At 54.0% G+C, this 18,157-nt stretch overlaps 1 protein-coding gene across 1 annotated transcript in view; it reads right to left on the bottom strand.

Annotated features, from left to right (window-relative positions):
- Positions 1 to 6,955: 6,955 nt before the first annotated feature.
- Positions 6,956 to 18,157, bottom strand: part of TAF4 (TATA-box binding protein associated factor 4) — a 72,481-nt gene continuing 61,279 nt past the window's right edge. Inside the window, exon 15 of the mRNA XM_024750196.1 lies at positions 6,956 to 8,382. Coding sequence (XP_024605964.1) covers positions 8,215 to 8,382 — 168 coding nt within the window. The 3' untranslated portion in view covers positions 6,956 to 8,214. The remainder of the gene's footprint in view (positions 8,383 to 18,157) is intronic.

Here is an 18,157-nt window from a genome sequence, read left to right as displayed (position 1 = left end):
AGAGCTGAGGACACTGAGGCCCAGAGAGAGAAATGCTGTCTGCATCCAGAGGCGGGTGTGTGAGCCCCGACTTCGCGCTGGGGGGTCAGGGGGCCCCGGGCCGGCCCTGCCAGGAACCCAGCAAGTGCGGATGCTGTGGGGCAAGGCCTGGAGACCCCACCCCTTCTTCTGGTGCCCAAATGAGAAGCCTCGGTCCGAAGATGTCACCACCCCCTCAACCTACTTCTCCGAATGTCTCCCTTCTTCCAGAAATCCCTGACATGCCCTCACCCTGAGTTTGCAGAGGCCCCCTCCCAGGGGACGGCCCCTCCCCTCCGCTCTGGTGTGGGTCCTTGGCCCAGCCAGGCTTGGGGGCTACTACACCAGGCTTCCTCGCTGAGTCTGCCCTGGGAGGGGAGGGGAGGGGAGGGGAGGGACCGTGAGGGTGGGAGTACTCGGACAGGTTCTTTCCAGGGTGTAGTCTGCAATGTTGGGGGGTCTTCGGTCCTTCCTCAAACTCCTGGGAGCCAGTTCTCAGGGCTGGGCTGGATGTGCAGGCCTGGTTGAATTGACAAGTGAAATTCTTGTCACCACCCTGCCCCAACACGTCCAAAAATGGCTCAGTGCTGGCCTTCAGGCACGGCTGGATCCAAGTGCTCCAAGAACACCACTCTTTCGTGTTCTGTATTGGCCTCACTTTCAGCCAAGCTCTCGAGAAGCAGCAGTCTAGGTGGCCCTAGGCAGAAAAGCTGACCTCCTACCAGCCCCGAACATGTACAGCTCCTTTCTGTGGAGTGCCTGCATCCCTCCCCGCCCCTCCCGCGCCCAGTCCCCCCACTCCCTGCACCCTCTCTCTTACTTAGCATGCCCCACCCTGCCACCACCGCCCATCCCCCAGGAATATAACTATGCTCCAGCATCCCCCGTCTTTCAGCAGGCCTCCTTCCACCTCCCCTCCCCACACAGCCTCTCCCAAGGTTACATGCGGTCTGATCCCCATGCCTCCCCATGCCCATCCCCTCTCCCCACTCGCTCCCCACTCAGCACAATCCCAGCTGCAGGCCCCCCTGGCTTCCTTGGGCAGCTGCTCACCCCTCTCTGGCACCCCTTGTCCCCAGCCTGGTGATTAACCTTGTCCTGGCCCCGAACCCTTCACATGGCACCCCAAGGACTCTGCAGCCAAACTTTGCCACACACCCCCTGCCCTGGACGACACCTGCAGACGCTGTGGGAACTGCGGGTCCCCCACCCCTCAGCTGTCCAGCGCCAGGACGTGTCCACCTCCCTCCCAGCCACTGCCACCTACACCTTCCTCCTGGCCACATCCATCCAAGCCGGTCCCCGTAGAAACACAGCTTCATTTTTCATCCATATTCCCTTCTTTCTGCGCCTTTGCCGAGATACTGCAGTGCGCGGTAAACTGCCCTCTTCCCAGCCATTACTGCGATGCGCGGTAAACTGCCCTCTTCCCAGCCATCTGAAACGTTCCGACACTTGCATGCACCACCACAATCACGGTGACCAACATCCCAGGACCCCAAAGGTTCCTCGCACCCTTCGCAGGACTCCCCCACCCCCCAGGCCACCCCAACGCTCCACACAAAGGAAACCCCACGGGGCCCTCTGGCCAGGCTGCGTTCCCTCATCATCACCCCCATCACCCCGAGACTCACTGTGGCACCGAGCGGCCCCTCCCTGTAGGAACAGGCCAACATATCCCTTCACCTGTAGAGGGACAGTTCGGGTTCCTCCAGTTTTTAGCCATTTGAGATAAAGCCGCTATGAAAACTCGTGTACAATCTTTGCACAGACGGCTCTTCCATTTCTCTTGGGTGAGAGCCCAGGAGTGCGCTGGCAGGGTGTGGGAGTGGACGTGGTCATAACACACATCTCACTTCTGAAGAAACTGCCCAGGGCCGTGCATCCTGCAGCCCTGCAGCTCCCGGGCCCTCATCCTCCCGGCACTTGGCATAGCCAGTCTTTTCCCGATGGTGTGCTGCTAGCATCTCACTGTGCTTCTAATTTCCAAACAAGCAGACAAAGTGTGCTTGCCTTTCTCCCCAGCTGCACCAGCAGGAGAAACCCTGTCCCCCACAACACACACACACACACACACCCCTCTGTCCAGGCCGCGGCCTCTGCTACGCCCTGCCACCCGGTGGGCTCCTGGCCACCTCTTCCAGCCCAAGTCCGACCCACTCTGCGGCGGCGCCTGGCCCTCTTGCTGAACAAATACATTTTAGAAAAGCGATAGATCTGTGCAGGCCTGTTCCCCTCAGAAACAGAGAGAGTCTGGCAGTTAGGACTTAAAGCCTGATGCAACCGCCTCGAGAGGCAGCTAAATTTGTAAGGAGGAATGTGACTTGTTTCCCTTGCGAGTCTCCGAAAGAAAGAGGACACGTCCCCTTGGGCTGGTCCTTCCTGGGCCAGGTGACCCAGGTGAGGCCAGAACGATCTGGAGGACAGAGAGGCTGCCAGTCTGTCGCTGTGGAAGGGGAGCTCGGAAAGGCTGCTTATGGCCTGGGGCTAAGAGCATACCTCCACCGTGAGAGCGTGCACTGGTTGAGCACTTGCTGTATGCAAGGCATGAAGGCTAAGCAGGACTCAAAGGGGTCCCCAAGGCTGCTCAGATCGACAGAACATGAGACCAGAACAGCTGCCTTGTGGCCTCGGATACCGGGACGGTCAGGGCTGAGGGACGCTGGGTGGACTGTTGTTTCTTTTAGATGAAGTTTTTTTGTTTTTTAATTTTTTTTTAATGCTTTATTTGTTCAGCTGTAATAAGTCATTTTAAGACCTCTGTGTTCTCAGATATGTTTTCTTTCTTTCCCTTTCTTCTCTCTCTCTCTCTCTCTCTCTCTCTTTAGGCTACATTGGGTCTTCGTTGCTGCACACAGGCTCCCTCTAGTGGTGGCGAGCGGGGGCTACTCTTTGTTGCGGTGCGCGGGCTTCTCATTGCGGTGGCTTCTCTTGTTGCAGAGCATGGGCTCTAGGTGCACGGGCTTTGGTAGTTGGGGCACGCAGGCTCAGTAGTTGTGGCTCGTGGGCTCCAGAGCGCAGGCTCAGCAGTTGTGGCGCACGGGCTTAGTTGCTCCGTGGCATGTGGGATCTTCCCGGACCAGGGCTCGAACCCGCGTCCCCTGCACTGGCAGGTGGATTCTTAACCACTGCCCCACCAGGAAAGCCCTCTTTTCGATAAAAGTTTACACTTGGAGACCACGGTTGTGACAGAAGGGGAAACAAGTGAACTGTGGATAATCACAAGATTTGCCTTGATAACAGCATTCCCAGAAGATCACAAGCTGTCTCCTACTTAGCACACCTATCCCGAGACACTCGCGTGCCTTCCCGCGTGGCACCACGTCACCTGCCCAGGTGGAGCCGAGGCCCCACCCAGGGGGTCCGACGCTCAGCTCTGGAGTCTTTCCCCCACGCTCTCCTGAGGTACACTTCACACACGCTAAAACACACAGATCTTAACCTGTCAGCCTAACCTTTCACACGTGTTCACACCCACGTGACCACTGCCCGGATCCCGACGGCACTTCCATCAGCCCAGCGGGCCCGGGGCCCCTCCAGCCTGGGGAACGCGCTCGGACGCCCGTCACAGCTGGGAGTTCTGCCCGTTCTCGAGCTACAGGCGAACGAACAGGGTCGGGTGAGCGGGGGCTTCCGCGGCGGGCTTCTCCCAGCGTAATTCTCAGGAAACTCGCGGGTACGTTACTGACCGCATCATCGGTGCGCTCCGCTTACTCCCGGGGAGTATTTCACCGAATAAATACCCTCTGGTTTGCCTGCACTCACCTTCCGATGGACACGCGGGCCGTCCCCATTTTACCCCATCAACGAGCACAGCCTCAGTGAGCAGCCTCGCAAGGTGTCTCCGGAGGACAAGGCACCCATTTCCCTGAGTAGACGCAGAGGGGTGTGACTGCGGGCTCACGCACGTTTACGTTACCAGGCGTGACACGGTTTCCCGAGTGGTTCCGCCACGTTACACACTGACAGCCTGTGGGAAGCTCCACCCACACACAACACCGTCAACCTTTACCATCTGAGCCAACGTGGGTGAGTGGTGGAATCTCACCGTGGTTTTGTGTTTCTCCGATGCCCCGTAACGACGAGCACCTTTTCATTTGCCTGTTGGCTCACGGGCAGACCTGCCATGAAGTACCTGTTCAAGGGTCTCGCACGTTCTTTACCAAGTTGTCTTCTGACTGCTGAGCCGTGGAATCCTTTGTATATTCTGGACACAGGTCCTTTGCCGGGCGTGTACTTCGCAAATATTTTCTGGAAGTCTCTGGCTTGCCCTCTCACTGTCACAAGAGCATCTTTCGATGAGAGAAAGGTTGTAACTTTAAAGTCCAATTTTCCAATGTTTTCTCTGTGGTTTGTGCCTTCTATGCCCTTAGAAATCCCTGCCCGCTCCCACGTCATGACGATCTCCGACGTTTTCTCCCAGAAGCGTTGCAGTTTTAGCCCCCGTTTTGAGGCCTGTGATCCATCTCGAAGTGATACCTGTGGTGTGAGGGCTCACGTTCCCCCCACCCACCCATAGGGCATCTGGTCACACCAGCGAAAACCTAGTGACCATAACATATGGATCCCTTCCTGGACTCTCTATTTTGTTCATGGATCCTGTCTGTCTTTACGCCAATACCATGCTGTCCCAATTATTGCAGCTCTACAGGAAGTCATGAAACCTGGGGCGGAAAGACTTCAATTTTGTTCTAGATTGTCTTGGCTATTCTAAGTCCTCTGCAGATTCATGTAAGTTTCTAGAATCACATTGTCAGTTTCTATGAAAATTGCTGGGATTCTAACCGGGACAGCATTGAATCAGTTGGGAGAGAACCGCTATCTTCACAATACTGGGTCCCCTCCGTGGGTACAGCGACGTTTCGCCCTTTAGGCCTCCTTTCCTCTCATTTCAGTGTAACGACCGTAGACATCTTTCACTGTATGTATTCCCACGTATCCCAATGTTCCTGGTGGCGGTGTTAATGCTACTTTTCTAGCTTTTTGCTGCTGGCTAAGGGATTACGGTTGATTCTGGATCCTGACCTCGCACCCCGAAATCTTACAAAACGCACAAGCGCCGGAACCGTTTCAGCACCGTGCGCATGGATTCTTTTGGGATTTCTGTGCACTCAACTGCATTGCCTCAGGGTCCTGCCCTCACCTTCAGTCCTCATTTCTCTCTCTCGCCTTTCTGCCCGACTGGGACTGCAGTTCCCTGGGGAATGGACGTGGTGAAAGCAGACGTCCTTGTCGCGGCCCTGGCCCATCCCCACAGCACTCTACCCCAAGCCCACAGAGGTACGCGAATCGGACTTCGGACAACTGGTAAGGTGTTGTGCTGAAACGCTGAACAGCACCCGGTGCCCCCAGGAGGGAGAAATAACGGATAAAGGCGCCTCGAGGCTGCTGGCCACGCTTCTGCCAGGGATCATCCCCGGCGAGCGTCAGTCTGTGCCTCGGCGAGGCCCCTGGCAGAACGACTGGGCCCAGGAGGACGTGCAGAGAAGCCGGAACTAAAGCTACTGCACCTGCAGAAACCCAGGCGCTGCTGTCCTTTACTGACTGACCTAGTTTATTTCAGGCCAAGAACTTAGTGAAAGCAAAGCATTAGTCGTGACGGAAAGTCCAAGCATGACCTAATTAATCAACCGCCTTGGGCGTTTTCATGCAGGGGGAAGACTGGAAGTCGTGCCCCTGGTACTCCCTGCTCAGGCTCTGAAAATTCAGATTTAGTTTCTTTCATCATCCAAAATCACAGGCGTTACGGGTTGAACTGCAATCCCCCCCTCCCTTAAAAAAAAAAAAGCTTATGCCAGGGTTGTGTGGCGGTCCTAACACTCCAGGACCTCAGAACATGACCTTATTTGGACACAGGGTCTTCACAGAGGTCATCAAGTTCAAATGAGGTCACTAGGTCGGGCCCTCATCTAAACGACTGGTATCCTGTGAAAAGGAGAAACTCAGACACAAAGACAGATGCACACACGGCGAAAACACCACGCAAAGGTGAAGGGGCGACGCTTCCACGCCCCAAGGAACATTCAAGATGCCCGCGACCACCAGAAGCCGGGGGCCCAGGGCACATCCTCCACCACCGCACTCAGAACCAACATGGCCCACACACCTGGGTCTCGACTTCAGCCTCCAGAACGGAGACGACCAAAACCTGTGGTCTCAGCCACCCGGTCCACGGCGCTCTGTCACAGCAGCCCCAGGCAACTGACGCAACAGGTACCAGAATGAGACCGTAACTCGTAAATAAGCCCACGGATCACGGGAGATCCAGCAAACTCGTCAAAATTAACGTGAAAGCTAGATGCCGAAAACCATCACGCCAGGGACAGGGTCTGTGGCTCTTGAGAGGCCGAGCACTGGTGGGGACTTAGGCGGCTAAGCCTCTGAAAGGGGGGCCCCTCGGGAGCCATGGTTCATCAAGGCCAACCTGTCATGCTCACCGCCAGACGGGGCGGAGCCTCTGGAGACCCCGCCCTCCCCATCCAGGGGGTGGGTCCACATCAGGGCTGGGGCTGCCCCCCCACCCCGGATCTCCCCGACTCCTCGCCTTACCTTCCCTCTCCCAGGGGTGCCCCCGTGCCTCTGCACGGACGGGAGCCCGGAGTCCACGCTGCGCAAGTCCATCTGTGTCCGACGTGCGGAGCCCCAGGCTGAGGGCAAGGCCTGAGCTCGGCTTCCGGGCCCTCGGACGTGACCCACCGGGTCCTACTCTGGAGCACGCAGGTCCTGTCCTTGGAAGTGAGGCTATTTCTACCAGGTTCGCTGGGTTTTAGACACTGATTCTAACAAGGAGCTCATAAATACACCTCAGTGGAACCAGAGCTGAATCTCTGGTAGCAGAATCTACAACTGGAAAACTGGGAAAAATAGGCAAAACAAATACAGATAAATTTGTTTTTAATAAAGGAGTTAATTTTCTTTCAATCCTATATAAAACAATAGCAATTAAAAACTTCATTTCTGAAAGTAAAATATTTACATATGAACAAGTAACTGTGCAAAATTTACATGAAAAAATGGAAAGACAGGGATTTCCTAAAAGACAAAATAAAAGGTGTAACAGTTTTCAGGCGTTGGTAAAAAATACTGATCAGCATTCAGTTCACACGCGCGAACAAAGTCTAACGTGAGAATTCACACGGAGAAAGCCGAAGTATTTACACTCATAAAAGTACTATCAATAGACAATTTAATACAATAACCTCTGAAAATATAAAGAACCAATTAGTATATTTGTAATAAAAAAATAGGTACAAAGAAGGGGCTTTTGCTCTGGACGTCTGTAAAGCGAGTCCACAGCTTGCATACAGCCTCTTAGCAAAATAATTATAGCTACATAGCCGTCCTCACGTTGTGTGCCAAAGGTTATGTACAATTACTGACAAAATACACCAACCAGTTTCCAACACTTGATTCACACTGAGAAACAGTCTTCTGATGATTCTTCTCAACTCTGGTTTTATTTCATCTAAGTTTTTTCACTTTTAGCTAAAAAACAGTGCAAGTAAAATAGATTTATGCTGAAAAGGTTTTCATTTCTTTTAACTTTACAGCTTTACAAACGATAGCAAATAAAATGCATTTGTACAGATGCTGACCCCACACATTCAGAAGGAGCCGCGTCGCCGGGCCCCACGAAGCAGAAAGGGAGGAGCCCCAGGCGCAGGCAGGCGGTAAGCTGCCTGCTCCCTGAGGGTCCTGAATGGAGGGCCGGGGACGGGAGGGAGATAAATAGTCTAAAAAAATCAGTTTGCTTTGCCAACTGACTAATACAAAAATAAAATAAATGAAATGAGGTCATCGGCTGTAGACACACACATCCGCAGTAAGTTGGGTTGAACTAAACCAAATGCACAAACGATGTAGAAACCGCTATGAGGTGACAGAGGGCAGCTACTTATTTGCTAAACGATTCCATCAGTTTTTATATATGGCTTGTTTGGCAAGAAGGCCACTCGATCAAAGATGAGTTAAGATTTAATTGTCCTTTAAGAGTACCCGCAGGCCTCTTGTTCTCTGTTACAGAAACGTGTTTTCCTTCATACTGAAGAGTTGACTTAGAAACAGGAATATAAAACTGTTCCATTGTAAAGAGGTGGCTGCTTTTAAACAATATCCCATTTGCTTGTTACAAAAAGGCGTCATCTGCAAATATAGAAAAAGTCCCCAGGCGTCTCCGGCTAAGAGGCCGCGTCCGTGCTACTTAAGGAATGCTTTGTAGAGCAACAGTGAATGGCTTGTCTCACGTTCATTTTCTAAACAAAATATGAGGTCCCTGAGGTTGACCCGCGTGATCCTTTGTCGCGTGAACTGTCTGGGGGTTCCGACGCCGGAACTGCCTGGGACCGCTGAGCCTGGGCCCGAGCCCTGGTGACGAGAAAGGAGAAGACAGCCGAGTTAGTGGTGCGCAGAGGTGGGCAGGGCCCTCGGCGCTGGAAGGAAGGGGCAGGGCCAGGCGCCGCCCCAGGACCAACTCACGTTTCCCTACAGGTGTCCCAAGAAACCCTGGCTCTGGAGGAAGCCAGGCCTACTGCTGGAGCTGAAGTGCTTTACGAGTCCCTAACGGGGAGGGGTGAGAGCAGGGGGCACGCCGACCCTCCAGGACTGGTGCTCTCAGGCACGCGCTCGAGAACACTAACCCCGAGATTCCCCCCAGAGCTCAGACTCTGGCCCCTGGGGCACGAGGAAGGAAAAGGTGGCGGCTCCTGCCCCAAGGGGACGGCAGAACAGCTCCAGGGCTTGTGGCTGGCGTCCCCGACCTCCAGGCGTCCAGGGACTCAGGTGTGCTGATGCTGTGCCCGCGGCGGCCGTGACATCCCCGCTTCGCCGGCAAAGGCACACTTCCCAAGGCCGCAAGGTCTAGACTCCTGGGCTGGGCGGGCTGGCGGTGGTCGGCTGGCTGCGCCGAGGGCTCCACAGTCACCACGTCGTCCATGGCCTGGAGGGGGCTCCCTGCTTCCCCGGGCTGACAGCGGCGGTTCGGCCGGCCTGTACCGCTCGGCGCCCAGCCTGGTCGGCCCGCGGGGGATCCGGGCGACAGCTGGGGCTCTGATGCCTGCCTGCTTGGCACAGGTGGGTTTCCGGGCGCTCTCCTGCCGCGTCGCCGCCCCTCAGCAGCAGCGTCCCGTGGTTTCAGCATGTCACCACCTCCAACCGACACTCGCAGGCATGAACCACGCAACTCCCAATCGGACAGTCCTCGGTTTTCCACTCGGAATGAACACTGAGTGTCTGTATTCTGATGGTTAAAGTCGCTCTTGCGTATCTGAAGCGCAAACCTTACAGTGGTATGTTTACAGCGTTTTCTCGAAGCTTAAGGTGGGAGCGATGAACCCTATGATACTGGAGGAAGCGGCAGCGCAGCGAGCAGCCAGCAGGTGGCAGGTGAGGCTGGTCCCTCCTGGGCACTCAGGGCAGCTCAGGGCACGCACGCCCTTCTTCCACCTTCCACCGTTAACCGCGTGTTCTTTACGCCCCCTTCAGACACCCTTAAACCACCGGGGTCCCTCCTCCAGGCCGGTCCTCTGGCGACACGTTTCCGTGTTTGAACAACTATTTAGGTTTTCTTGGCAGCTTCCCCTGAGTCTCCATAACGGCCCTAAAGGAGCATTTTGTGAACAAGACAAACCGCCCCTGAAAAGGGGGTGATGAAAGCACACAGTTTAGAGGAGCCAGGAGGAAAACGGGGTTCCATCTCCGCAGCCGGAGAGCTGGCCTGCGCCGGGGGCCCTGTGGGTGTGAAGCCTCTGCACCACGGGGGAGCCTGCAGGCCAAGCCGAGGCCAGTGCCTGGCCAGACGGCTGGGGCGGGGCCGGCGAGGCCGTCAGGCGGGTGGGAGCCGGGACAGACAGGGCGGCGCCAGACCTTGGGGCTCGTGGAGAGCAAAGCGCTCCCTCAACCACGGGCCAGGTGTCTTCTGTGACACTCGCTACAACTCTGGGCCACGTGTGATGTTCTTACTTTCAAAACAGTTCAACGGCCAAACCCAGCTGGGACAGGGGTGAGGGCTCCCTTCAGGCACAGCATTTAAAGCTGAAACTCAAGCAATCCCTGCAAGTAATATTTTAATGAGATCTTTTTCAGAAGTCAGCAGTGCTTCCAAACAAACCGGACAGGCAAGCGTTAGCACAGCCCACAGCCAGGGCTCCGGGGCCGGGACCACACCGGCCCCACTCCGCACGTCTCAGGCTCCAAAGGTCACGACGCTGCCATGCGTCACTGTTCTATGGACTTGAATAAGAAGCCTATGTGCTCAAAGGCATCCTACTTGACAACTCAAATGACTTCTGATTTCATGGGGTGAGTGCCGTCCTTTGATCGTACTGCCCTTGGGGTGTCCTGGCCAGAGAAGGCGGTCACAGGAACCCAGCGCCCAGCCTGCGGGCGCAAGGACCGGTCCGGCCCAGAGCCCCATGTGGGAAGCCTGGGGAAGCGGCCCTCGGGCACGGCAGCTGAGCGACCAGCAGTGACCTCAGATGACAGAAAACTGCGGGGCAGGTGCTGGCGTCCACCTTCAACAACATTCACACTCCAGCAAAGAGGCTGATTTGGTGTGTTTTGTTTTGTATTTGCAGGCACTGGGGTTGAAACAAAGCGACCGTGGACACACGGTTTACATTCTCCCGGAGGCCAGCTTCCTCCCTGAAAGTGCTGTGTGACCATTCATCATGTCCTGTCACAGGACTGCTGAGAGGATTCATGAAAGGAGGCTGGTATCTCCTTTGAAGGCAATCTTTCCACTGTCAAAAACACCACAACCAACCTAACAGGCAACAAACACTCAAGGTGAAAACCAAATGGAGACAATCACCTCCGTCCCAACCCCACCTGGCTCGCGGGGTCACTTCGCTGGGGCCCCCAGGGCCGTGCACAACCAGCGGTGGCGGCCGGTGCAGCTTCAGACCTGCCGTGGCCACTCGCCCCGTCGGCGGAGAGCACCAGCCCCTCGGGGACTGTCTCGGGGGGACTCGCACCACGGGGGCCTCGTTGCCGCTCCCCCCAGAGCCCCCTCGACAACAGTGAGAGGTCTGTGCCCACGAGAGGGCACCTCTAACCCGCGTGATGTCCCTGCGTCCCGGACGGCGAGTGACGAGGTCACGGCGCCAAGAGCACAGGCCCCCGGCCAGCTTGCTCTGCTCCGCTTCTGCCAGCGCAGTCCCCACACTTGTCCACGAAACGGAGCCCACGCCCAGCACAGGCAGCTGGAGGGCGCTGTGAAAAGCGGCAGCGACGGAGCCCCTCGGGCACTCAGCTCAGAACAAGGGCCACTCGCAGGAGGCTGAATACAAGCTCACCCCGGTACCTCCCATCGTCTCCCCAAGAACCGTCCAGAACAGGGAGGGAAACACAGATTTACGCGGGGCACGGCACCCGCACAACACGAGGATGGGGCCCGGACCCCATGCGGAACGATGCTCCTGGGCAGGGCCCACAGTGCCTCCACGAGGCAAAGCGCCAAGAGGCAGAGCAGGGAGGGGGGGCTCCCGCCAGAGCGGGCCTGGGGGGGCCTAAGAGCGCACAGCTTCTGAGGTGAGTCCTTTGAAACTGGGCAGGGGCGGCAGGCAAAGAAGTAAGCAGGGGGAATGCAGGGGCCGGCAGGCACAGGGCCTCGCCTCCAGAGGACACTCAGCCCTCCTCACCCTCGGACAGACACCTGCGAAGCCACCAGGCTCTGCAGAACTGTCTGCAGAGGGCACCGTCCGAGGGCGAATCTTGTAAACACCCCAACCATGAAAACGCACACGAGGAAGATACGCAGGTCCACAAAGAACCACTGCAAAAAATCAGAAGATGAAACTCCACATGTATCAGAGACAAAGTCAGTCTGGAAAAACAAGAAAACTGTAAGACAACGCTTTCGACAAAACAAAATATACTTAACATCTGAGGATATGAAAATCACCTTGAATCAAAACCTCAAAACTTAGCAGGAAAATGGACTGAAAACCAGAAAGAAATGAGAGTTGATTTGACACAAGAAAGAAATGAGAAAAAAAGACAAAAGTATCTCAGAAATTAATATAAACCGTAAGGTGCTCAGGGGAGAAAAGACTTGAATAAAAATGTAGTAAGAGGCAAAGAAGAAAGGCAGAAAAACAAGAGAATAAAAATGAGACAAAGAAAAGAAATTAAAGGGCCAGGAAAAAAAACAGGGGAAAAGGAAGCAACCAAAGGAGGACATGTACTCAGTCGTCCGAGCCCCGGAGAAGGAAGACAAACATGCAGTAGAGGTTAACACTCAAACTATAATCCAAGGAAACTTTCAAGAAACAGAAAACAAAACAAACCGACACACTGAAAGGGCATGTGGGCACCTGGGAAAGGTAACCCATAAAAATCAACTTCCACAAAGCCTCAGGAAACTGTCAGCTTTCCAAGATAAAGAAAACGCCTCCAGGTAAAAAGAGAAAATAAACCATCAAGACGAGAGAATTAACCTGGCATCAGGCTTTCCCAAACCAACACAGAAAGCAATGCAACAGCACTGAAAAATCACTGAAAGCAAGTGTGAGCCAACATTTTTATATCCAGCCTAACTGTCCTCCACACATCAAGGCCACAGAAAAACCGTTTCAACCTGCAAAACATCAGGGGACTCTGCACCTGAGCTTTGCGAAGGCTCAGCCACAGGCAGGGGTCGTCCCAACAAGGGAAGAGCGGGGAAACCTCAGAAAAACGCAGAAATAAGCATTTATAATATATAAACATGCAGCTGGTGCCACAGCAGAGGCGGGGAAGAGGCTGGGAGACGGCAAGCGCTGTGACAAGGCAGAAATGACGCAACAAAGCACGAAAGGGAAGGGGACACCACAGGCTCCGGACGCAGTGTGGCCACCGGGGAGCCGAGGAGAAGGCTGACGCAGGCCGAACAGGAAACACACGTGAAAACCGGGGACTGAAGACGCCCAGAAACACTTACATACAAAAGTAACCACTAGAGCAGTTACAAACCATCCTAAACACAAACAAAAATCTTAATTAAGGAGCAAAGACTACACATCTCACCAAAAAACAGAGCAACTATAAAAAGTACACATCATCATAAAATACTGTGACCGAGTCAGAACCCACTTTGTCAGCTATATCAATACAGATGACGGGCTTAACTCACCCGTGACAGGAAAACGCTTTTCGACTAGACTCAGAAAACAAGACCCTGCCGTGTGCTCTACACAAGAGACATACCTAAATCCGGGCTACAAATCAAGCAGAATGGAGGTGTTCCAGGCTGATGCAAACAGGAGAGCAGGGGTAACGGCCCTGACTGAGGACAAAGGAGACATCAAGCCCACTGGGCAAAGGCTGACGCTTTTCAATGGTAAACATCACGACTCACGGTGAACATGTAACACTTACGGATGTTTATGTACCAAATAACACAGCAACCTCCATACAAAGCAAAAACTGCAGGAGATGCAAGGAGATAAAGACAGAAACACAAGGACTTCCCTGGTGGCTCAGTGGTTAAGAATCCGCCTGCCAATGCAGGGGACACGGGTTCAATCCCTGGTCCAGGAAGATTCCACATGCCGCGGAGCAACTAAGCCCGTGCGCCACAACTACCGAGCCCGCGCTCTAGAGCCTGCGAGCCACAACTGCTGAGCCCACGCACCTCAACTACTGAAGCCCACATGCCCAGAGCCCGTGCTCCGCAACGAGAGAAACCACTGCAGTGAGAAGCCCATGCACCGCAACGAAGAGTAGCCCCCGCTCACCACAACTAGAGAAAGCCCGCATGCAGCAACGAAGACCCAACGCAGCCAAAGATAAATAAATAAATGAATGTATTAAAAAAAAAAAAAAGACAAAAAAACACTAACAACGGAAAGCTCCGGGACACCACATCCATCCAGCACAAAACACATCACGTGGACAAAAATAAGCAAAGACACAGTGGGCGTAATCGGTCAGGTGCACCCCACATAAACCCAGCAAGCCCTACACCTGCCTAAGAATACGCCTTGTTCTCACGCACCCACAGCACGTTCACCGAAACTGAGCGCCCCTGTGGCCCAACAGATCAGCAAAATTACAAACCGTGGCAACACACGCCAGGAGGCTGTGGGGAGACAGGCCCTTTCCCTCACCACCGGCGGGTGAGAACTGGCACGACCCTCCAGAGGGGAGCTTGGCGATTCCTAACGAAACTACCGACCCACTTACCTTCACCCCACAACACACACCCCCAAGAATACAACACCGTCCGTGCACAAGGGAGGGGGTCGCCCAAGACACGTGGGTGCGGAGAAGCACCCCGCTTGCTGTGAAGAATGGGGAGCATCGCCACGAAACGGCATGGAGTGCACTCCAGAACATGCGAAGTGAAAACGGCCCACTGCAGAAGGGCGCCGACATTACGCTTCCTCAAGAGAGAGGCGGAAATCGCAAAACACACGCTTGTGTCTGAGGGGGAGGAGGCGGCACTGCTGGGTGCAGGCATTTGTACAGCTCTGGCTCTGAGAACCCCCAAAATAAACAACCAAACGAAAGCGGGGGTGGGGGGGGGCGCCACACTGGAGGACAGACAGCAGAAGAGCCCAGCTGTGCCACTCGGAGGGACACAGCCTGCTGCGGGGCAGCAGGAAAGGGCTCATCTAGTAACTCTGCGGCGCTGAGGACGCGGAACTCGGGGGCGCCGCAGGGCTACACACAGAAAGAACTGGGCAGACACATGCTACTCTGGACAGTCAGCCACTTCCTTCTCACAGGGCTTAGCAGTTGTGGATCTCCTTTTTATCTGCAAAGTAGGGTGGGACAAACAGCAAACCCACCATGACGGTGAGAGTCAGGCCTCCCACGTGGGACGCGGGACGGCTCGGAGGGCCTGTCACGGCAGGTTGGACCCACCGCCTTCGGTACAGACACAGAAAACACAGGTGGGGCGGTGCATGTATCCCCAGCTGTACCCCCGAGGGGGCTGGAGCAAGACACCCAGGGGCCCGAGCACACCGGTGCCCAGACCTGGTCCCTGCACACGCGTCCCAACAAAAAGAACCGCGGCTCTGTGGAGAAACGGTCGATTCCACTGTTAGGGCAGGAAAAATATAAGGTAAGCCTGGAACATTTGTGACGTGAGAGAGTAAGAACCCTTCAGAAGGTGACAGGTTACGTCAACAGGACAGAGGAGCCCAACTGAAGGGCTCGCGAGGACCAAGCAGGGCTGGCAGAATTCCAACCAGCAAATGGGGGACAGAGGAGGAGAGCCTGTCAGCCCGCGGTCACCGAACACGGGAAGCAGTGGTGCCAACGAGGAGAAGCAGGAGGGCACGGTCCCTCAGCATTTCCCACAAGACACTTTCGTGACAAAGGGACACAGATTTTCCAGCGGAGATGCCTGCGACCCCCCTAGAACCAAGTGTTCAAAGCAATCACTCGCAGCGGGACACACAGATGTCATGTACCTCCTGATACGATGCACTGAGGACACAGTATCACTGGTGCGACATTCTAGCCAAATTACGTAACCTGGGTTTCATCAAGAGGAAACGTAAGATGAGCTCAAATTAAGAGACCTTCTACCAAATAACCGACCACACACTCTTCAAAGTGTCAAGATCAGGAAAGACAGGCAAAGACAGAGGACCCGTCATAGACCAGAGGAGGTTACAGAGACATGGTGACCGAATTCCAGGAGGGCTACTGGATGGGATCCTACATCTTCAGTGGAGAATGGTAACAATCAAATACAGAGAAAACATTTGCTTTTAAAAGACATATCTGGTTTAAAAAAAAAACTCATCCAAACTATACAAAGAACTCCAAAAACTCAACAGCAAGAAAACAAACAACACAATTTTTAAAATGGATCAACGGGGCTTCCCTGGCGGTGCAGCGGTTGAGAGTCCGCCTGCCGATGCAGGGAACGTGGGTTCGTGCCCCGGTCCGGGAAGATCCCACGTGCCGCGGAGCAGCTGGGCCCATGAGGCATGACCGCTGAGCCTGCGCGTCTGGAGCCTGTGCTCCGCAACGGGAGAGGCCACAGCAGTGAGAGGCCCGCGTACCGCAAAAAATAAATTAATAAAAATTTAAAAACTAAAATAAAATGGATCAACGATCTTAAAAGACCCCTCGCCAAAGAAGAAGCACGTGAAGAGGTGCTCCACGTCATGCATCAGGGAAATGCAAATTAAAGCAATGAGACACCACGACACACCTACTAGGACGGCCAAAATCTAGAGCACCGACAACACCAAATGCTGGTGAGGATGTGGAGCAACAGGAACGCTCATTCATAACCGACGGGAATGCAACATGGAGCAGCTACTTTGCAAGACAGTCTGGCAGTTTTTTACAAAACTAAACATACTCTCACCATACGAACCAGCAATTGTGCTCCTTGGTATTTACCCAAAGGAGCTGAAAACTCATGTCCACACAAAAGCCTGCACACGGGTATTTATAGCAGCTGTATTCACAGTGGCCAAAACTTGGAAGTAAGCAAGATGTCCTTCAGCAGGTGACGGATAAACTGTGGTGCATCCAGACAGCGGAACACTATTCAGCCTCGAAAAGAGAGAAATGAGGTACCAGGCCACAAGAGGACACGGAGGAACCTGAAATGCATTTAACTAAGTGGAAGAAGCCAATCTGAAAAGGCCACAGACTGTGTGATTCCAACTCTATGACACTCTGGAAAAGACAAAACTATGGAGACAGCAGAAAGATCAAGGGTTGCCAGGGGCTGGGGGGAAAGAGGGATGACAGATGAAGCACAGAGGATGTTTAGGGCCGTGAAACTACTCTTTATTATACTGTAAAGGTGGATACAGGCCATCATACATCTGTCCAAACCCACAGAATGTGCAACACCAAGAGGGAACCCGGATGTAAACTGTGGACTCTGGCGGCGATGAAGTGCCCGTGCAGGTTCATCGACTGTAGCAAGCGCAGCATCCGGTGGGGGGGGCGTGGATGATGCGGGAGGCTGTGCAGGTGCGAGGGGAGCGGGGGGCGGAGGGGGGGGGGTATGGGAACTCTGCACTTTCCACTCAATTTGGCCGTGAACCTAAAACTGCTCTAAAATATCAAGTTTCTTAACTAAAATTAAATTCTGAAAAACCAAATCAAATCAGGTCTCCAGTCAGTATCACACCAGTGACGCACATCAGGGTAAGCTGACGGACATACAGAGACTCTCTTTACTCTTCGTGTAACTTTGCTGCAAGTCTAACATGAGTTCACAATAAATTTGTTTTTAAAGACACACCCTAAAGAAATAATCCGAAACTAAAAAGAGAAAAAGAGAAATTAAGCCTTAGCTCTGATGAAGAAAGGCATATGAAGGACTTTTTAAATTCCAGATTCCGTATTAACTGCCACACATAACCCACAAGTATCCCTGAAGACCTGAATTAGGCACAACCAGCAACGTACGAAGCCACGCCGCAGGACCTCCGGTGGCGTGCATCCCTCCCACCGTCTCCTCAAGGTGCCCCCTCACCCCACACTCCTCCCCACACTCACGCCCTCCCCGTCAGTCTGGAAATACGCGCTCTTTTTCTCGTCTTTAGAAAACGCCTAAGGCAGAAGTTAATCCACATGCCTTTCCCACGAGCCCTCCCCTCCCAGCACAGGGACCCCAGCGGCCAGAGTGGTTCGGGGACTGGTTACATTGAGCCAAAAAAAATAAAAAAACAAATATATTGAGAATAACGGGAACTCGCGTTCTGTCTGTGAAGGGATTCGAAAGTAAGGAAACGAAGAAGACTAGAAGCAGCCCTGAGGTCCTAGACTAGAATCTCAGCATCAACTAGAACACACAGGGTTGTTCTAGATACAGAAAGGGGCACGCGCGCACGCACACGCACACTCGCCTGTACACATACACACGTTCCGGGCTCTGACTGCTGGGGACCCGGAGCAGGGACCCCCGTAGCAACCAGCACACACAGTGCTCAGATACTGGTCTCTAAATACCACCCTCCACCGCAAGGAAGCAGGCTCCTGGGCGCCACTGCGGGTGAGGGCAGGGGAAGCACAAGAGGCACCTGGACACCTCTCACGCTTACAGGACGAGGGCAATGTTTCAAAAGGATATAGGAAACCGCTTGAAGAAGCTTCCACTGACCAAATCTAGAAATAACGAGAGTATTGATTACAACCCTCTGAATACAGCAGGAATCCATGCGTCCATACACAGTGA

The sequence above is a fragment of the Neophocaena asiaeorientalis genome, unplaced genomic scaffold (genome assembly GCF_003031525.2).
Source record: "Neophocaena asiaeorientalis asiaeorientalis breed wild unplaced genomic scaffold, Neophocaena_asiaeorientalis_V1.1 scaffold606, whole genome shotgun sequence".
In the NCBI taxonomy this organism is placed as follows: domain Eukaryota; kingdom Metazoa; phylum Chordata; class Mammalia; order Artiodactyla; family Phocoenidae; genus Neophocaena; species Neophocaena asiaeorientalis.
Note: the sequence above shows the minus strand (reverse complement) of the source record. Positions and strands in the feature narration are given on the sequence as shown.